This window comes from Gorilla gorilla, chromosome 7, assembly GCF_029281585.2.
Source record: "Gorilla gorilla gorilla isolate KB3781 chromosome 7, NHGRI_mGorGor1-v2.1_pri, whole genome shotgun sequence".
Taxonomy (NCBI): Eukaryota; Metazoa; Chordata; class Mammalia; order Primates; family Hominidae; genus Gorilla; species Gorilla gorilla.
In genome coordinates, this window is record NC_073231.2 from 130,853,296 (window position 1) to 130,874,598 (window position 21,303).

General features: G+C 40.7%; 1 protein-coding gene across 1 annotated transcript in view; it reads right to left on the reverse strand.

Annotated features, from left to right (window-relative positions):
• WASHC5 (WASH complex subunit 5) overlaps positions 1-21,303 on the reverse strand; it is a 67,843-nt gene continuing 46,540 nt past the window's right edge. Inside the window, exons 21-29 of the mRNA XM_031013664.3 lie at positions 20,267-20,429; positions 19,723-19,825; positions 19,555-19,634; positions 15,537-15,640; positions 14,575-14,704; positions 12,986-13,082; positions 7,980-8,133; positions 4,366-4,453; positions 1-412 (exon numbers count right to left, since the gene is read on the reverse strand). Coding sequence (XP_030869524.2) covers positions 356-412; positions 4,366-4,453; positions 7,980-8,133; positions 12,986-13,082; positions 14,575-14,704; positions 15,537-15,640; positions 19,555-19,634; positions 19,723-19,825; positions 20,267-20,429 — 976 coding nt within the window. The 3' untranslated portion in view covers positions 1-355. The remainder of the gene's footprint in view (positions 413-4,365; positions 4,454-7,979; positions 8,134-12,985; positions 13,083-14,574; positions 14,705-15,536; positions 15,641-19,554; positions 19,635-19,722; positions 19,826-20,266; positions 20,430-21,303) is intronic.

Below are 21,303 nucleotides of genomic sequence, written 5' to 3' on the forward strand. Positions count from 1 at the left end.
TACTAGTAATACTATTTTACTGAAAATCTGGAGTTGCACAAATAGTTCTTTAGAACATAAAACTAAATGGATTTATACATAACAGTTACATTCAGCATTTAAGAGGGGCAGTACAAAAATGTGTTCTGCTTTTACATGATATAAATTGCATGTAATACCATGATTTAAACAATATCAGTTATATTAACTAATGCCATGAGATATATCTTACTCAGAACGTCTGATGTTTCCCATAATAGACAGCAAAAAATGCAGTTGTATGAGCAACTGAGTTTCTTTTCATCTTGAAATTCATTTTAGTGATGGTGGGAAGATCTAAGGACAATCCTTCCATTGAAGAAGTAGGACAAAACAGTTACAGCACTGTTCTGAACTCATCAAAAATGAAATTAGGCACATGTGCTTCAGCAACCTGAAAAATTAAAGAATTAAATTATTCATGGTGTTATAGTTGAACAATTACAAAATTTTCATACGTAAAAGAAAAGGTATCCTTGGAGCAAGGTGAATAATAGAAGAGGAGACTCCCATGGGCGGACGACTCCTTGAAACAGCCCCTTTCTGCTTCTGGTGCCCCCTAGACTAGCGTCTCATTTCTTGGCACTGCTAACATTTGAAGGGATGCAGTACAGCTCTGCTGCCTCCAAATCTGAGCTTCTTGGCTCTTAAAGGTACCTTGATCTGCAAGGAATGTTCTTGCCTCTGGGAAGTACTGACAAGTACTCAGGTCACCTAATAATACACTTTATTAACTGATGACCAACAAAGAACAAGATGGCTGGCAAGTGATGGGGTTGGAGAGGTAGGGGAGGGCAGGAATGAGAATGAGATACCAAGGCCAGAAGGGGAAGAGCAGGAAGGCCCTCAGAGGCATGCATTCCTGAACTGTTCTTGGGCAAAGCCCTGAGAAGACTAAATTGGGCTCAGTTGGGTAGAATGTAGAGGTAGGTGATCTCCAAGTGCTGGAGATGAGTATTTTTTAGAAGCAGTGTTTAATTTTTCTTCTGATCATAAAGGTATCACCTGCTAATGAGAGGAAATTTAGCAAATGCAGAAGAGTATAAAAATTATTTTTACAGTGGGTGGAGGGCAAGGGGAGGGAGAGCATTAGTATAAATACCTAATACATGTGGGGCTTAAAACCTAGGCTGGGCGTGGTGGCTCACGCCTGTAATCCTGGCACTTTGGGAGGCTGAGGTGGGTGGATCACGAGGTCAGGAGTTCAAGACCAGCCTGACCAACATGGAGAAATCCCATCTCTACTGAAAATAAAAAAATCAGCAGGGCGTGGTGGTACGCGTCTGTAATCACAGCTACTCAGGAGGCTGAGGCAGGAGAATCACTTGAACCAGGGAGGCGGAGGCTGTAGTGAGCCGAGATCTCACTACTGCACTCCAGCCTGGCGACAGATGGCACATGTATAATACCTATGTAACAAACCTGCACGTTCTGCACGTGTAGCCCAGAGCTTAAAATTTAAAAAAAATTTTTTTTAATCTTAATCCCTTAGAGAAAATAAAAACTGGTAACTTTTGTAATGAATTTTTCCAGTTTACTTACATATGCAAACACACACACACACACACACACACACACACACACACATAATCAAAATTAGGATCACATAATATTGTGTCCTTCTTTACCTCTGCTAAATCTTACATTATGAACATCCTTGTGCACATATCTTGGTAAACCTTTGCACATATATCCAGCAGGTAAAATTCCTAGCAGTGGAATTGCTGGGATCAGGGTAAGTATATTACAAATGTTTTTTTAAAATAGATAAAGCTAAATTGCCCTCCTCAAAGGCTGTCAATTTACATTCCAATTAACAGCACTTACAAGTCCCATTTCTCCAAATGCTTCCGAATAATGGGGGCCCAACATTTTACCTTTCACCAACCTGATAAGTGGAAACAGTAATTTTTGTATTCTTTGGATTTTTGTCCCTTGAATCCAAAGGTTTGTCATTTCTATTTTCTTGAAAACTGCCTCTTAATTTCCTTTGCCCTTCCCCTGCTTTTTTTCTATTGGCTTGGACATCTTTTTCATACTGAACTTGAAGATTTGAAGAGCACACTATAAATCAAGAAACTAGTCCTTTGTTGGTATTTCCTCTTTTGTCTTTTGTTTTTTAATTGAGACACTGACACAGAATTAATTACATTCAGCATTTATAAAAAATCAAATCTCTAAATCTTTTTCTTTATAGTTTCTTCTTTTGGTTTTATACTTAGGAAGTTCTGAGAGCTGATACATATTTGCCTAAAATTTCGGCTAATTTATTTGTTTCATATTTCACACTAACCCTTTATCTGCAATTAATTTTGATAACATAGGAGATGTAAAGGGGACTAAGTTGCTATTTTTTAACTGTGTGAACTTACATCTATTGACTAATATTCCCTTTCTCCCTTAATTTGAGATGCTACTTTTCCTTATGTACCATTGTATGCACAGGGTGTGTTTCTAGGCTACATATTCTTGCTCATTGTTCCTTCTATTTAGTTGCATACCAGTACCACCCTATTTTGGTTTCTACAGTTTTACAGTGTTTTAATACTTGATATAATGTTTTAATATCTTTTTTTAAAAAAGGACTTGCCTAAGTCCTATGACATTTTAAAAAATATATTCTTTGAAGTTAAAAAAGTACCTGAAATCTCGATTGTAACTGCAGTAAACCTATAAACTAGATAGAACTATTATCTCTGTAATATTCGAGGACCCTCATTCAGAAACATGGACTTTCAAATTTTATATTTAAAATTTTTATAGTTTTTTAATAAAGTGTTCTTTCATATTTCTTGTAGAGGTTATTCTTAGCTATATCATTGCCTTGTTATTTCTGTGAATAGGTCCTTTTTCACACTGTATTTTTTAATCGATTAATGTATTTCATACATTTATTCTGTAGCCAGCTTGTTTTCTGATCTCTGTATTATTTTGATAGTTTTTCACATGATTCTATTGGGTATTCAAGGAAGACAGTTATACAGCAATCCCACTACTGGGTAACTACCCAGAGGAAAAGAAGTCATTATTCAGAAAAGATACCTGCACATGCATGTTTACAGCAATACGATTTACAACTGCAAAATCGTGGAACCAACCCAAGTGTCCATCAATCAATGAGTGGATGAAGAAATTGTGGTATATACATACGATGGAATGCTACGCAGCCATAAAAAAGAATGAATTAACAGCATTTGCAGTGACCTGGATGAGACTGGAGATTATTCTTACAAGTGAAGTAACTCAGGAATGGAAAACCAAACATCGTATATTCCTACTGATATGTGGGAGCTAAGCTATGAGGACGCAAAGGCATAAGAATTATACAATGGACTTTGGGGACTTGGAGGGAAGAATGGGAGGGGAGTGAGGATAAAATACTACAAATATGGTGTAGTGTATACTGCTCAGGTGATGGGTGCATCAAAATCTCGCAAATCACCACTAAAGAACTTACTCATGTAACCAAATACCACCTGTATCCCAATAACTTATGGAAAAATAAAATGAAAAAGGAAGACAATCTCAAATAATACAGAGTTTGTCTTCTTTCCAATATGCATTTTATTTTCATTTCATTTCTTATTGTCTTGCACCTGTATAACAAAAGTAGTTGCAAGAGTCTGTATAGTTGTCATGACACTGTGACAGTCCTGGCTTTAATGGGAATGCCACTAACATTTCACGATTATGTACTGACATTGCTAGTTAATTTTAAATGTTCATCTTTGGCTCATGTTGTAAGAAAGTATCTTTGATTCCTAACCTACTAATTTCTAAAAATCAAATGATTTTCAGTATCTACTGAAAGTTGTATTTTTCAGTATCGAGCTCTCCACTTTGAGCTAAAATTTAACAAAGTGGAATTACTAATGAGAAAGGGATAGGAAAGAATGTCTTGGCAGGTAAAAAGTAGTCTGCCATTTTTGGAAACAGTGCTCATATATACATTTAGTTGTGGCATGAACTTAACTGTGCTTGCTGTGAGAACCAGGTCAGTGGAGAGAGAAAGAACAAACCACCGTGATTCTTTCTTTCCTCTGGCCACTTAAGGAATCTCTCCTGGCTTGCCTATTTCACTTAACTCCTGAACCAGATGAGTTGCTGACAGGAGTACATGGTGGAGAGGAAGAAGAGGCGGGAGGGGCATTGTGTTAAACTCTGCAAGGCACTTCCCATGGTGGAAAAGGCAGGGACATTTCAGAGCTGGGGGTAGAGCAGTGACGAGAGGCGCAGAGGCACCTGCTGTGAACGACCTATTGGGCTTCACTCCTGATGAATCCAGGGCCACTATTATTAGCATCTTTTTACAACTATTAATATTGTTCTTTACTATCTATCACTTACCCTCCTGGGTAGCTTTGTGTACCGAACATAATCCTCCAGGAACAGAAGGGCACCCACAACATCTGCAGGAATTTCAGGTATCTTCTGGCTGTGATAGAGAACAGTTTAGATCAATTAACTGCTTTGCACATCATAAGCCCTTTTGGTCAGAATCCTGAAAGACTAAATTACCAACAGATTACCTAATGAAGTCAAAGATGAACAAAAACATTGAGCATGCTCTTAATTCCTGTCAAGTTGTTACCTTGCTCATGTATTTTCAGGAGCCTACCCCATAGGGTAAATGTGAGCTTCTCTATACGGTTTCCATGGGCGTTTACAACACGATCCCTGCTATCTATCCAGACTCATCTCCCTCTGTTTCCATGATTCAATACCTAGCAGGTCCCATACTTTCCCATCCCTGCACACTTTTTTTTTTTTTGCGACAGAGTTTTCACTCTTGTCGCCAGGCTGGAGTGCAGTGGTATGATCTCGGCTCACTGCAATCTCCGCCTCCCGGGTTCAAGTGATTCTCCAGCCTCAGCCTCCTGACTGGCTGGGATTACAGATGCACGCCACCACGCCTGGCTAATTTTTTGTATTTTTAGTAGAGACGGGGTTTCACCATGTTGGCCAGGCTGGTCTTGAATCCTGACCTCAGGTGACCACCCGCCCTGGCCTCCCAAAGTGTTGGGATTACAGGCGTGAGCCACTGCACCCAGCCTGCACACTGATTTGAAAGTAAACTTCTAGACATTGTTCGAGTCTCAGCTTGGGTACTTCTCCTGTGGAATCCTCCCTGATTCTCCTGGGCTGTCATAACAGTTAGCAGCATTCTCCAAGCCTCTTTTCAATGGTGTGCTGGGTTCCCATCAGGAGCATAAACTCCTCGAGGGCCTGGGTCATATGTTCATCTTTGTTTCTCCAGCATCTGGAAATGTGCTTGGCATGTACTGCATATTTGAGGGTATCAAATAAATACAGCATCTAGCAATTTTTCATATGGGATTTTACTCATGTATTCATTCATTCAGCAACTACAGTGTTCCAGCACTGTTCCAGAGCTGGGAATACAGCAAAGTACATGCCAGGCTCCTTATAGAGCTAACGTTCCTTCTTGTTTACATCAAAAGGAGTTTTTAGGTGTTAAAACGATTTCCAATTCCTGTACCAATTGGCATTTTCTAATTAACAAATAACTTTTAGTACTATTAATACATTACTGGTTAATTTCGCTGATGAACTTTGCTTTTTGAATGGGTTAAGAATGACTGTACCTGGAAAAATTCTCCCTGCTCTCAATCTTTCAATCTGTGACCAGGGCTATATTTGCTCTGCTTGGAGCAAGAGAAAGGAAGGAATTCCCATGCGTCACAGGTTCCTTAGATTCCTTTGCTCTGCTGAATCAGAAAGCCTGAGTTACAGCTGGTCTCCTGTAGCCTGATCACCACCCTCAGGGTTGCCAATAACATGCTGGACTAGAGCCACACTTAAGCCTTTACTGCCATTAGTGAAAAAGAAAGAGAGGAAGAAAAACCTGTCCAAGTTGACAGCTAGGGAGCTACAACTGGGACAGCCAGTTGTGTGGAGGTTACTTGCTAATCACCTCCACACCATCTGAACTGGAGTCCTTCCCCTCCTCTCTGGGGGCCTGGGCCAGAGGCGCTGGGTTTTTATGAGCCTACTGCTTTCCTTGCCAACTGATCTCACTTCGTGATTGTTACAATTTCATTTTTGAGACTTTATCTTTGAGTTCTCCTCTATTTTTCAATTGTTAAAAAATCTTGTTTCTGAAGCAAGTCTTAACATCTATCCCAGGAAAACACCAGTGTTTGCTGTTCGATTCATTAACTAAGAGGAGGAGGAGCTGGCCTGACTGCAGCTCACGGGAAAGAACGATATTGGGGTTTAGAAAGAATGCAAAATCAGTAGGAGCCACTGGTATGCACTGGATGTCAAGAAACCCATCACTGCAAAGCCGAGATCACGCCACTGCACTCCAACCTGGGCGACAGAGCGACTCTTTCTCATAAAAAAAAAAAAAAAAAAAAAAAAAGGACTCATCACTGCAATTGTAGCTGCTCTACTGTCCACAGAGGGCCCAGAATGAAGACGTGTAATACTCCTCTGTGCCAAGGGGAGGGCTGTGCTTGGAATCTCACTACAAGTTTGGGAAGCCACATTTTAAGATGGTCAAAAACACTGGAACACCCAGAAAAAGTCACTCACTATGGTGAGCAGCCTCTAAACTGCAAGACATCGGGAACAGGTGGAAGGGGCTTATCTAAACATTGAGAAGACCTAAGACAACAGATGGCATACAAAATCGGAAGTGATGTTGCAAAGGAGGGAGACTGCATTATTCTGTATGATTTCAAAAGGTAGGAAAAAGCTCAGCGAGTGAAACATCCAGAGACACAGGTTCTAATAATCACAATCAGGAACTTTCTAATGAGAACAAGACTTAGCCAGTGGACTGTGCTGCCTGGAGAGGTAGCACAAGCCCCCTCGGTGAGAGTGTTCCAGCAGTGGCTGGATGACTACCTGTCAAGGATGTCCTAGAGCTCATTCGTGCACTTAGTGGGAGGTCAATTAAATCATTTCCAGTTTTAGGACTTAGTAGTATTTTGTGTGGACTTAGAAGATCGCTTTGGTTCGTTTTATTTTTTTTGAGATGGAGTCTCGCTCTGTCACCCAGGCTGGAGTGCAGTGGCATGATCTCAGCTCACTGCACCTCTGAGGCCTCCTGGGTTCAAGCAATCCTCCTGCCTCAGCCTCCTGAGTAGCTGGGATTACAGGTGGCCACCACTACATGTGGTTAATTTTTGTGTTTTTTTAGTAGAGATGGGGTTTCACCATGTTGGCCAGGCTGGTCCTGAACTCCTGACCTCAAGTAATCTACCCACCTCGGCCTCCCAAAGTGCTGGGATTACAGGCTTGAGCCACCGTGCCCAGCCGCTTTGATTCGTTTTTTACATTATAGTGGCAAAAATGACCAAGCAAACATGACAGCAAAGGTTATTTAGCCAGGCTGACCCTTTAGGATAGCAGAGAAGGAGGCACAGGACCCAGTATCTCATGGAAATAACTTTTTTTTCTTTATCCCAGAAAAGCCACATTTAGGGGCAGGGGAAAAGAATTGGCAGGAATTAAAGTTTTATAAGCACTGTATCAAATAGCAACTCTTGTGAAATTTGCTTCTCTACATGCAGACACTGCCCAGGCTTTGACACACTGATATGTTCTCTGACTCCCACTGAAGTGAGTGGAATCATCTCTTGGCAGTGGCCCAGCAGGAGTGCAGGGGCTCGCTGAGATTGAAGAGCTGCATCCAAGAGTGCAGAGGAACAGGGCTGCACTTTCTTCCCCATGGTAGTTACTATTCATGGTCCTGAGTCACTCCTGGAAAATCACTGTGAGTAGACCGGATGGAGTTCCCCTGGCAGGGTGACTAAGGATGGACACACCTGTAATTGCTCTAAACAAGGAGGTATGCCCTGACTTGCTTTACAGAGAAGGGTGAGCAACCATTTCCCATCTCTATTAGGGCGATAAGAGGAATTTGGTAATGCGAGGTTTAAGTTAGGTTTTGTGACAAGAAGTCCCACGTAGTCCTGGTTGGTCTTCTGTACCTTGTACACTGCTCCACCGTGGAGCAGATAAACTGGCCAATCAGCGCCAGGAACTGCTCGGTGTACCGGGAATGGAACTGCTTCAGCAGAGTGAGCAGTCCCAGGACAAGTGGTGGCCAATCAACCGGGTCGGTCGGTTTTCGGCAGACCATTCCTGCAAGGGAACAAGTTGCAACACCATATGAAGTACTTGCCTTCAGCAACATTCATTAAATACCAAAGCTGTGAAGGTCAAAATGTTTGGGGCCCACATCCTCGCTGGCAGATGATATTTTGGAGGGAATGACAATTCTGGGCCATATTTTGAATTAGCCACAGGATTGGTAGGGCATTCCAGGGGTCTGAAGGATTCAAAACCAATAAAACAGTTACTAAATTTTGTAATTATCATTACTGGTTCTTTTGAATTACTCAATTAACGTATACTATTGTAGCAATTTTTAAAGATACAGATAAATGTAAATGAGAAAAAAAATCACTACAACTGACTTCTGTTAACGGCAGCATGACATACTAGATACCCTGAACTACTATCTTAAGTGAAAAGCTGGATAAAATACTTTTAGAGTATCTTTAAACAAATGTTGAGTAATATATATATATAAAGAATCTGCAGAAATCAAGAGAGTGGAAGAAGGATATTTATGAAGTGAATGAGTATCAAAGCTGGCCTTTACACTAAAGATTTTTTTAAAAATTGGAGATGGGGTCTTGCTATGTTGCCCAGGCTGGAGTGCAGTGGCTATTCGCAGGTGCAATCACAGCACATTATAGCCTTGAATTCCAGGGCTCAAGCTGGGATTACAGGTGTGTACCACTGCACCTGGCTCTACACTAAAGATTTCTGCCAAAATGTGGAGACCCTGACCTCTGCCTGGATGGCTGCATGGGAAACCAGAGACAGAGATTAGGGTCTTCCAGAAGAAACACAATGTTGAAAAAGAACAGTGTTGGGAAGGTTTAGGTTGCCTGATTTCAAGCTCTCTATACAGTTTCAATAATTAAGACACTATGGCATAAGAACAGACAAATAGATCAATGGAACAGAATAGAGTCTAGAGACAGTCCCACCCTTCTATGAGTAATTGAATAGTCACAAATATACCAAATAATAAAAAAAGATAAATCTTTTAACAAATGGTACTGAAACTGGATAGTCTTATGGGGGAACGACAAACCTTGACCCCTATCTCATACTGTACACAAAAAACAATTAGAGATGAACCACTGGCCTCAATGTAAAAGCAAAGACTACAGAACTGTAAGAAAAAATATCGAATATATCTTTGTGACCTTGAAGAAGGCAGAGATTTCTTTTTTTTTTTTTTGAGACGGAGTCTCACTATGTCACCTAGGCTGGAGGGCAGTGGCACAATCTCGGCTCACTGCAACCTCTGCCTCCCAGGTTCTAGCGATTCTCCTGCCTCAGCCTCCCAAGTAGCTGGGATTACAGGCGTGTGCCACCACGTCTGGCTAATTTTTGTGTTTTTAGTAGAGACAGGGGTTTCACTATGTTGACCAGGCTGGTCTCAAACTCCTGACCTCAGGTGATCCTCTCGTCTCAGCCTCCCAAAATGCTGGGATTACAGGCATGGGCCACTGTGCCTGGCCTGGCAGAGATTTCTTAGACAAGACAAAAAAGAATAATTATAAAGGAAAAAAATGGATAAACTGGACACCATCAACAGTAAAAACTTCTGCTCATTAAAGTTACCAGTAAAAAAATACATAGATAAGTCACAATATTCTCAAAACATATCTAATAAGGAACTTGTATCCATAATATATACGTAACTACTACAACTCTGTAATAAAAAAAACAATTTAAAAATGAGCATAAGACTAGAACAGGCACTTTGCAGAGAAGGATATAAGGAATGGCCAATAAGCACATGAAAAAGTGCTCAAATCATTAATCATCAGGGAGGCAAATTAAAGCTGCAACAAGATACCATAGATACCCATCAGGATGGCTAAAATGGGCTGGGTTCAGTGGCTTATGCCTGTAATCTCAGCACTTTGGGAGGCCGAGGTGGGTGGAACACTTGAGGTCAGGAGTTCGAGACCAGCCTGGCCAACATGGTGAAACCTGTCTCTACTAAAAATACAAAAATTACCCGAGCATGGTGATGCATGCTTGTAGCCTGTAATTCCAGCTACTCAGGTGGCCGAGGCAGAACTGCTTGAACCCAAGAGGTGGAGGTTGCAGTGGGCCGAGATTACGCTACTGCACTTCAGCCTGGGTGACAGAGTGAGACTCTGTTTCAGAAAAAAAAAAGAATGGCTAAAATGAAAATGACTGACGCCACCAAATAATGGTGAGGATGTGGACTACACATACACTCACTCTTGGTGAGAGTGTAACTGGCACAACCACTTTGGACAAAGGGTTGGCAGTTTCTTATCAAGTTAACTGGTTAGACAGACCCTCAGATCCCATATTTGTGTTCTTGTGAAGACCGGAAAATCTTCCCCAAACCAGAGAAGCCTAAACAAGTGATCCTGAATAACCTAACCTAGGCCTTGGCAATTCAGAACATAGAGGAATAATCCTAACAGGACTCAGTATGGAGAAATAATCCTTTCCAGGTGGAAAGCAAGAGTGATGTTAACAACAAACACTTCTACAACTAGCTCTACACCACGAAGCTTCTTTCTTCAAACACAGACCAAGCCAGGTATGCATTTCATAGGTCAATGCTGAGAACGGTGTTTACAAGGTTAAATAAATGTTTTTCGGATATACAGTTTCAAGGCTCTCTTTACAGTTTCAATAATCAAGACACTATTGGCATAAGAAAAGACAAACACATCAATGGAACAGAATAGAGAGTCTAGAGATAGTCCCACCCTTATATGAGCAACTGAATACCCACAAAGATACCAAACAATTGTTCCTTCCTCAGTCCTACTGTAATTTAGTTCCTGCATTAACACATCAGTCTTACTGATGAGAAGAATTATAGTCAGTTATAAATACCACATTTCTAGGATACATAAAGATTTTGTTGTGTTATGTTTTAAGATCTGGGAATTCCAGGGAGAGTGATACTTTCCATAAGCAGCTTTACAATCAAGGTGCCAGGCCCTAATCATATACACAATGAAAAAAAATATTAGAATGAGAAGTCAACAAAAAGTTATTCTTTAATGAAAAGAAGGTTCTTTCTGCACTGACAGTTCATTATCAAGAATCATATATTCCTATTGAATAATAACATAGGGAGAACAGAGAGAGAACATGAATCTCTGAATCTTCAGATGAACCTTTACATTACACTTGGGATGGCCCTTTAAACTGATTTTGACCAATATATAGAAAGGGACTCAGCACCTGTTGGGCACTCAGTTTGCGGTGACTTGGCCAAAGTCACATAGGTGATAAGTGGTGAAGCCAGATTCCAAACACACATTGGTTCCCTCCCTCCTACAGCAAGTATTGATTGAGGAGATCATGCTCTGCCTTCTGTGACAATCACAGGCATTGTCATGGAAGCAGTGTCTAGAATCAATGATTACTTTTGAATGAGAGAATAAAAACATTAAAGAGATTCCACATTTTCACCCTAAAAAAGCTTATGAAACAGGAAAGTACTGTAAGGAAGAAATATATTTAGGAATCTCTAGTTAAGAAACAATGATTACATTTGTAGAAATGCTCTTATAATGCTTTTAAAGTAAACTAAAGTCTATAGTGGATTTTTAAAAATGTCATTTAGTTGGATACAAAGTTTGAAGGCAGAGGAAACACTTTGTTATCTATTATGTAACTACAAAAATATTCTGACCAATGACAAAAATAAATTAGGGTTATATTCCTGGAGACAACAGACATATTGAAAGGCTTTGGTGTCTCTTGTTTGTACAGAATATTCTGACATACAATCATACATAAAGTATTAAATGTTCATGTATAATATTAGTCTTATCTCCTTAACTATATTGTTACTTTTCCCATCACGGTTCCAGATACACAGCTGGCACATGCATCCTGTTGAAAGAACAGAACATCAACCAAAAGAAGTTTCTTTCACACCACAATTAGCTGCCTAAACATTAAAGAAGAGAATCAAAACAAAGGTCCCTCACATTCTACAAGCTGGACAATGAACCCTTACTGAGGTAGACCATACTTTGTTGATTTTAAATCCACTGTCTAGGGCTGGGCACAATGGCTCACACCTGTAATCTCAGCCCTTTAGGAGCCGAGGCAGGTGGATCGCTTGAGCCCAGGGGTTTGAAACCAATCTGGGCAACACGGCAAAACCCTGTTGCTACAAAAAATACAAAAAATTTAGCTGGGCATGGCGGTGTGCACCTATAGTCCCAGCTACTCAGGAGGCTGAGGTGGAAGGATTCTTGAGCACGAGAGGTCAAGGCCATAGTGAGCTGAGATTGTGCCAATGTACTCCCATCTGAGTGACTGAGTGAGACCTTGTCTCAAAAAATAAATTAAACAAAATAAATAAATAAATAAGTGTACTTAAAAAAAAATAAATCCGGCCAGGTGCGGTGGCTCACACCTGTAATCCCAGCACTTAGGGAGGCCAAGGTGGGCGGATCACCTGAGGTCAGGAGTTCGAGACCAGCCTGGTTAACACGGTGAAAACTCTGTCTCTACTAAAAATACAAAAATATTAGATGGGCGTGGTAGTACGTGCCTGTAATCCCAGCTACCTGGGAGGCTGAGGCAGGAGAATCGCTTGAACCTGCGAGGCGGAGGCTGCACTGAGCTGAGACCACGCCATCGCGCTCCAGCCTGGGCAATAAGAACAAAACTCCATCTCAAAAATAAATAAATAAATAAAAATAAGAATAAATCCACTGTCTACAGTTCATAAAAAGGCATTGTATTTCAAAGGCATAAAGACTCGAATTTCATAAACATAAATTTAACTAAGAAAAGATCTCATATCCGACATAGGCATTCTATACAAAAAGCTATTTAGTTAGATGTTAATCTGTTGGTATTGTTACTCATTGCAAATAATAAATGTCATACGTACCCAGATTTTTGTTGTATTGAAGTTTTGGCAACTGAGCGATCAAAAATAGAAAGTTTACAATTGGAAAATAGGGTAAGCGCTTTGTTGTTATGTATATCTGGAAAGAGAAAGGTAAGAAAAATAGATGGTTAAATCACATTGCACAATACCACAGAACAGGTTTCCAAATGAAAATCTTCCATTTTACTTCAATTTGCTCTTTGGCTTTCCTGAAATGTGGATGGTTCCATTAATTTGCTGCCTTCAGAGATTTATTTAACACACCTGGCCCTGGCCACATAAATACCTGTATCATAATTTGCCCTTCTGGGAAGAAAACAATTTTGCTTAGAAAGACTTTTCCCCTGAATCCTGTTAATGTCATTAATGAAGGGAGGGAGGAATGAGTGATAAGCAAGAATGGGAGGGGAAGGCAAAATGAAGAGCAGTCAAGGAAGAGCTGGAGGTGAATATAGGGGGAGTGTGGGAGAGAGGAGAGAGAGAGGGAAAGAGGGAAGAAAGAGAGGAGGAGGGAGAGTGAACGGAAAAGATCCATGTAGCAGCGAGTGGTGGTATCTAAGCAGAAAGAGCAAAGTTCTTCTTGTCATTTGCTGTCCCCTAGGCAATGTCACAGAGCAGTCTCCCAGATGTCACGGCAGAAACTACAGTCAGGGCGTACATGGCCAGGTCCAGACTCCCAGCTGGCCGATTCCATAGGAGACAGGGTAGCACACAGGTCAGAAGCAGGGGCTCTGGTCAGACTGCCTGGCTCCTCCACTTGCTAGTTGGCCTCTCTGAGCCTCAGGTTCCTCAACTCATAATGGCGTATTTCATAGGGCTTGTTGTGAGATGAAGTGAGATAATCCACAATCAGGGTTAAGACAGTGCACTTGTTATGCAGTAAATATTCAAGACATTAGCTACTATTCAGGTTTATAATCTTTTATCCAAAACACAAGGGATAATACAGCTTTCAGAATTTCAAATTTTACAGATTTAGAAAGATAACATAGGGGCTGGCGTAATGCACTATAATCAAAGTTACTATAATCAAAGTCTGCATCAAAATATATGAATGTTTACAGTAAGGAGGATAAATAACTAGTATAAACAGCCTTATGTCAGCTCAGGACAGATTTTGCCACGCAAAGAGATCTGGCACCAAGTTATGAAAAAACTTTCAGTTCTTAGAGGTTTTCTGAGCTCACAACTGCAGGGAAGAGTTTGTAGCTTCTATGATGACTGGGATTACTGTCAGCCACAAGGGGAAGCACCTTTGGCAAGACAGATCAATGCTACCATTTTGGGTTTGTTGGGCCTTGATGATTGAACGGCAAACCCCAGTGAAACCCAAAACTAATCTCTTACACGGAGGCAGCACCTTCCCCTTTGTCATGAGCTTTCACCAGCGCTATAGCACTTGATTCTCACAGACCTGAGCCAGGCGGGGAAAGTGTGATGACTGCTTAGAAAGGGCAGGGAACTGAATGGAATGAAGGCTCTGGGGTCTGAACCCAGGTTCCTCTGGTATTTCTGCACAGTAATCTGTTACCTGGGCCAAATACCATTCTGTACCCCCATCCCCGCCATTATATATTTTAATTATTCACCTTATTCAGTGGGTTGTGAATGCCAGCTGCCTCCAGATAGGCTGTGATTTCATATAAAAGTGTGTTATCTTCTTTGGGGTAAGGAAGTGAAGGGTCCTGATAGTGGGCTTCAATGTCTGCTAGGAGAGCCCTAAAGGAAGAAAAACCCCGGAGATAAACATTAGTGAGTAAATGAATTTATACAAGAGTTAATATAGGGCAGTGATGTAATCTTTTCAAGCCTCAGTTTCCTCATCTGTAAAATGAGAGCTTGATCTCGCTAATTCTCAATCCATGCCTGTGATTGGTTTTAAGTGGAAAATTTGACCTAGAATTACTTCATCTTTTGGAATCAACCTCAATCAAATGCATTCACCATTCAAATTTTCATGTATTGACTGAACTGTTCTTAATACCTGCTTTGTCAAAAGCACTGACTTGGTCAGTGAGAAGCACAGATTATTTATCTGTAAGTAGGCAGCCTCAAACGACAGCAGGTTGCTGGTGAGGCAGAGGATATGAGTTCCCTCTAGGACAGGCCTCCATAACCACTCTTGGTAATCAACACACTTCCAACTGCCCTCTGGATGATGAGTGATCAGCCCTGTAAAAAGCCAGTTGCGGATTTTGGTGATAATTGCTTTCTAAAATCTGTGCAAGTATCTAGCAGTGTCTGGTGTGTCTCTCACTCGCTCTAATGAACTCATTTGTTTAGATGACATGTATTGAATCATGTGATCAGTACATGTCTGCTGAATACATGAATCCATTAGAGAGAGTGAGTGAGAGACAGAGATAAACGGAGGGACAATACTGAGGAAAGAGGCTCCGAAGACAGATTTGATTATCTGTGGCAAGGAAGCCTGTAAATTCAGACCTTCCACCCAAAAATAACTTAAAAGAGTAAGAACTGAAGAAACTGGGGTGCGTAGATAATAAACAATCCAAGCCCATGGATGGCTGTTTCAAACCCTGGCACTTACTTATTAAGATTCTCCAGAGCAGCTGCCAGATGTTTAGAATCAAACCGACAAGAATAATTTAATTCATTGGCAATCTGTTGTCTCAGAATCTGCATCTGCCCAACCTGTGCACAAGCAAGAGAAAGAACAGGTAGTGCATTCAAGCATTTCAGAGTGACAGTGAGGAGGTAAACACAAAGATGACAATTCTTCACTGGGCCTTCACATCACTCTACAGGAAAAAAAATAAGGATTTCCTGAACTGATCTCTTGGCTAAGACCAGCACTGGACCTAATGGAGCACCAGAGGCCCTTCAAGGAATGTCTGGATGGACTCCCATACCCCAACCTAAAAATACCCCAAACCCAAAGTCTATGATTCACAAAGTGATCTATTAATGTTCAGTTGTTCATGTATCAAAGGTGTCTTTTTTGAAGCTATATTTTTAACCTTTTGGAATAAATGCTCCAAATTTAGTAGCTGCTGTGAGAAGTCTTACTTACTTCCTTTTATTTATCCTAAATGGAACTTTCTCAAGCTCTAGGAATGCCATTTCACACTAGTATTCTCAAATTGGGTGAATATTAAGTCTGTCCATGCCACTCAGGATTATAGGTTCTATAATTATCTGGATTACAAAATAATCTACATAAAATCTTTCACGAAAATTTTAACAATGATAGCCCCTTAATCCAGGGTTCTTAATTTTGAGTGTGTGTCTGATATGGTTTGGCTGTGCCCCCACCCAAATTTCATCTTGAATTGTAGTTCCCATAATCCCCATGTGTCGTGGGAGGGACCCAGTGGGAGGTAATTGAATTATGGGGGTGGTTATCTCCATACTGTTCTCGTAATCGTGGATGAGTTCTCACGAGATCTGATGGTTTTATAAGGGGCTTTTCTCCTTTTGATTATATTTCTCTTTCCTGTTGCCACGTGAAGAAGGACATGTTTGCTTCCACTTCCACCATGGTTGTAAGTTTCCTGAGGCCTCCACAGCCATGCTGAACTGTGAGTCAATCTAACCTCTTTCCTTTATAAATTACCCAGTCTTGAGTATGTCTTTATTATGTGAGAATTGACTAATATAGCCTTGGACCCCTTTGGGAATCTGGTGAAGCCTATGGACACCATTTCAGAATAACGTTTTTGAATGTACAAAATAAAACATAGAGGGTAACAGTGGAAGCCAGTTGTAATGAAATATAATTAACCATTCAAAGAACAAATCTGTGATATAGAGTTATGCTAGGATGGTGGATTAACTACAGTACTTGAAAAGTGGCTATGACCATAAATGATACTTGGAGATTATCTGCAATGGTTGGATGATAGGAAGCGATCTTTGGGTCAGGCTTGAGAGAGTTCAGTTTGCCCTCATAGTGTTGTCTGCATCATAAGGTCAATAGCACACTCTAACTTTCTCTGCCTATAAATGTCTTCTTTTCTACTCTGGACAAAGTATTCCTAAAAGACTGGCAAAGGGGAGTGAGGGAGGTGGGGAGAGGAGGGAAGACAGTATTATAATGCAAGCAGCAATAAGGTGGAAATAAACGCATTTCCTCTGAGTTGCTGGGGGCAGAGAAGAGTTAAGGAAAAGACAGTGGCTCACACCTGCAATCCCAGCACTTTGGGAGGCCGAGCCAGGCTGATCGCTTGAGGCTAGGAGTTCGAGACCAAGCCTGGCCAAAATGGTGAAACTCTGTCTCTACTAAAAATAAAAAAATTAGCTGGGTATGGTGGTGGACACCTGTAATCCCAGCTACTTGGAAGGCTGAGGTACGAGAAACACTTGAACCCAGGAGGTAGAGGTTGCAGTGAGCCAAGATTGTGCCACTGCACTCCAGCCCGGGCGACAGAGTGAGACTGTCTCAAAAAAAAAGAAAAGGAGGGTGGCCTTCTCTAAGAATGAACAAGAGTTACTTAGCTAAATGGAGCTTGTAATGGTCAAAAGTATTAAATGACCTCAGATGTATTATTTTTGACCACTATTCATACAAGACTATCACTCTATTTATGTGAAAAACGTCAATCCAAAAATGCTATTTATAAATAGGAAGTGTTTGAATTTACAGAGTAGCATTATTTAAAAATTAGAATGCAGCAAATCCAAGAAAATAGTAGGTTCTTTCAGGCCACGTAAAAATGTCCCTGAAACCCTGTATCCAGCCCATATAATTCTTTGCTTAATGTTCTATGTGTAGTATACTCTGTGTCAAGGATCCTCTTGAAAATATCAATCTAGAACTGGAAATAGAAATAAAGTCAGTTTAATATAACTTGCTCTCGTCTACTGCACAATGAATCTTTGTTAGCGACATTTTCTATTTTTGGTACTCACGCACTTCAAGCTTTAATAAGCTGCTGAAGAGGCTAAGGAGCCTGGGATGGATGAGAAACTTATTCTACCTACTCATTTGGCTTATCATTCTTTCTCCAAGATTTTTCTAGAGTTGCACTATTGAGTACAGCAGCTCCTAGCGATGTGTGGCTATTTATATTTAAATTAATATGAAATAAAATTAAAAATTGCATTTCACTGTCCCACAACCCACATTTCATGAGCTCAATAGCTACACAGGGCTAGGAGCTGCTGTCATCATCGAATAGCACAGAACGTTTCCATTGTTGTTCCAGATTATTAACACTGGCTCCGTGACTGTACGCACCCTAATTCAAGACAAAAAGACAAATTTGTCCTTTGGGGCTTTATTTAAAGATCACTGACTCGGTCACAGTCACGTGGCTGTTACTGAATTACTGGCAACTATAACCAATAGTTGGAATAGCTACTGGACTGAGAACCCTCCAGTAAGCAAGGGGATAACCTTCCAGTTTCTTGGAAGAATCCCTGTAATCCCCCTAACGCCTCCTACAGAGTTGGGACTCACACCTGTCCAAACTCGGGTGATTCTTTATTCCTCCTAAAAGGTTTTCCAGCAATTAGAAACTTGGCCTGGGAAGCGCTTAATATCTGACAATCATGAGGCTAGGGGAAGGCAGACCCACATCACGAGAGGACATCTAGCAGAGCCATGGGCTCCTTGCCTTACCTGTTCTGTTAATGATCCAAACAACATCAACAACAACAACCACTCACCAAAATTATGGGAAATATATTGTGAATTTGGCTAAGATACCAATGAGTGCTGTCTCAATGAGAAACTTATATAATTGGGAATCAGAGAATGGAACTTTTCAAAACTCCCTTAGCATTCTAGAATTCTAGACTTTTCTACAGTATGTGATATTTTTGACCACAAACCAGTTTTCTACCAGGAAGTCTACTCTTCCCTGCTAGATTGTGAGTTAGCTAAGGAGACCGGTCGTGTTTCATTTAACTCTGTCTTTCACAGCAACTGGCAATGCCCTGGGTATAATGGGTGTGCAAGAATGGGCCGTGATGATCTCAGATTATCAGATGATGAAAGAAGACTCGCAGAAGATGCAGGGGTCCCTGGGAGCTCTTACTGCCAAGTAAAGGCAGGAAACTAGGCAGCTGGATTCTAAAATAAGTTAGACTTCCATCCAGCAAATTAATCTCTTCGTCTTTCTTATTCATTTCCAAAGTAAGACTGCTTTCTGCAGAGTATAAAGATAATTTATGCCCCAAAGAACCTGGCTTCCTAACATCTATACAGACACAAGAGGGAGAGAGACAATGTTCTGTTCTAACAGCAGCTTGGAGCAGATGAGGTGTGTATAAATGAACTTTGTTATGTAAAAAGGGAGTATTACTGTGCAAGGAAAAGTTCAATTTTCATATATAAAAGCACCTCTAGCCAAAAGGCATTTTACAAAGAGCCAGTTTTCTTGAACAAAAGGAAAATGCTAGGCTCCTAAAAAGCCTAATCAAGAACAGATCCAGAAAGGGAGATAAACAAAATGAATTTTAAAATGATAAACTGAAGTATTAAAATATTTTTGATTTAATGACAAAAGAAAGAAGAGTAGCTTTTTTTGGGCAACAAAGTTACAAGAAAATAAAAAATTAAAAAATGTAAGTATTGACTGTACACCCTCTCTTCTACAACATACCTTCATTATAGCCTCGAGATACGCAGTCCAAATCTTCTGTGTTTTGGCAATGGCGGAAAAATAAATTTTATTTGAATTTGCTGAAAAGTTAAAACATAATTTTCTCTTTAGTACATTCGTAAAGGCTACAGTGTCATCCCCGCCTCAGGCTAGTTTCAGGACACTCACCGACAATACTTTTTAGGGGACTGACAGCATTCATGAGGGTTTTTAAAGTGTCCTGAACAGTTCTGTCTCTCAGGATAATTTTCTGAAACATACTGAGGAAATTCTAAAAACAAGAAGGCACGGTCAAAGAACCAAACATAATGAATTAAACAAGCAAATACTCCAGTTACCTAAAATGCTATGCAGAACAGAGGCTGGGCCTAAGTCACACAAAACCTCTAAACAGGATGACAGCAAAAAGAAGCAACTTCAGGTTCCTGTTAGAAACATCCCTTGCTAGGAAAAGTCACTGGCTTCAAGGATTAAAAAGTCTTATCTTCCCAAGTTGAAACTTACAAAAACAGTCTAATCCTAAAAGTACTATGCTGGCCAAACAAATTCTAGTTTATTCCCAGCTCTGATCTACCCAGTGGGTATCATATGCCTAAAGCCAGTGTAAGAAATCATGGAAGAAAGGTTAAGTGAGTTCAAACTGCCCACTAAAATATGTTCTTGCCTCTCCCCCAGGGTGGGAGAAAACAGGTATGAAAGTCAAAAGGCTCACCTGTAACTCTTTTACAATCATAAAGCACAGAAGCCTGTCTAAGCCATTTAGACCAAAGGTTCCCAAGGTGGTCTGGATTTCTGAGAAGAGGCGGCTGCTGGTCACTTCCTGATGAGTTTTCATATCATACCAAGTGTTCAGCTGGTCTATGTGACATGTCATTCTAAAATGAAAACAACGCAAAAACCCCAGAATGGCTCAGAATTCATCCTTAAAGAGATGTTAGGACTCAACAGGACATGCGGCACCAAATATGAAGAACAGGAGTTACATGATCTGTGTTTTCTAACCTTTATATTCAGGCACCCAATGCGTCTTCCCAGTGACACCCAATGGAACAGGGAGGTAAAATTCAGTCTGACCCCCTTTTCCTGCCCTATGCCATATCATTGGTTTCAGTCATTTATTTCCATTGAGTTAGGGTGTTGACTTGGAATCATGCTGAGAAGACAAGGTTAGGTTCAGCTGTCAGGCTGGAAGACTTTAGAGCCCATTTGTCTCTCTATGCAGCCTTCCTTTAAATTTCCAGTTTGGAGACAAAACAAGGCCTTGTGTCATTTCCATTTGATAAAAAAGGAACCTAGAATCTCCATATGCTACCTAACATTTGAGACTATGATGACAAAGCAATTTGCTTTTTCCTCCCAGTTCCTTAAACTTGTAGATGCCATCTTCTGGTCCTCTCCAAATGATTCTTTTTAGACTCAGAAGTGTGACGATGACAGTGACAACAACCAACCATATTTACTGGGCACTTATAGTGCACCAGGTGCTGTGTGTGCTAAGACCTTTCCATGTGTTATTTCATTCTCATGACAGCTCTGTGGAATACAAACCATTTCATCCTCATTTTATAGATAATTGAGGCTCTCACAGGTCTGACCACCACCCTTAACCACCATTTCAATGGTTTTCAAACATTGAGAGAGGGACCCTGAGTCCCTGGTAGAGCTTGTCTGAAATACAGATGCCCAGCTTCCATTCCTGAAGAATCTGATTTAATAGTTCTGGGGGAGAGCTCTGGCCTTTGCATTTTC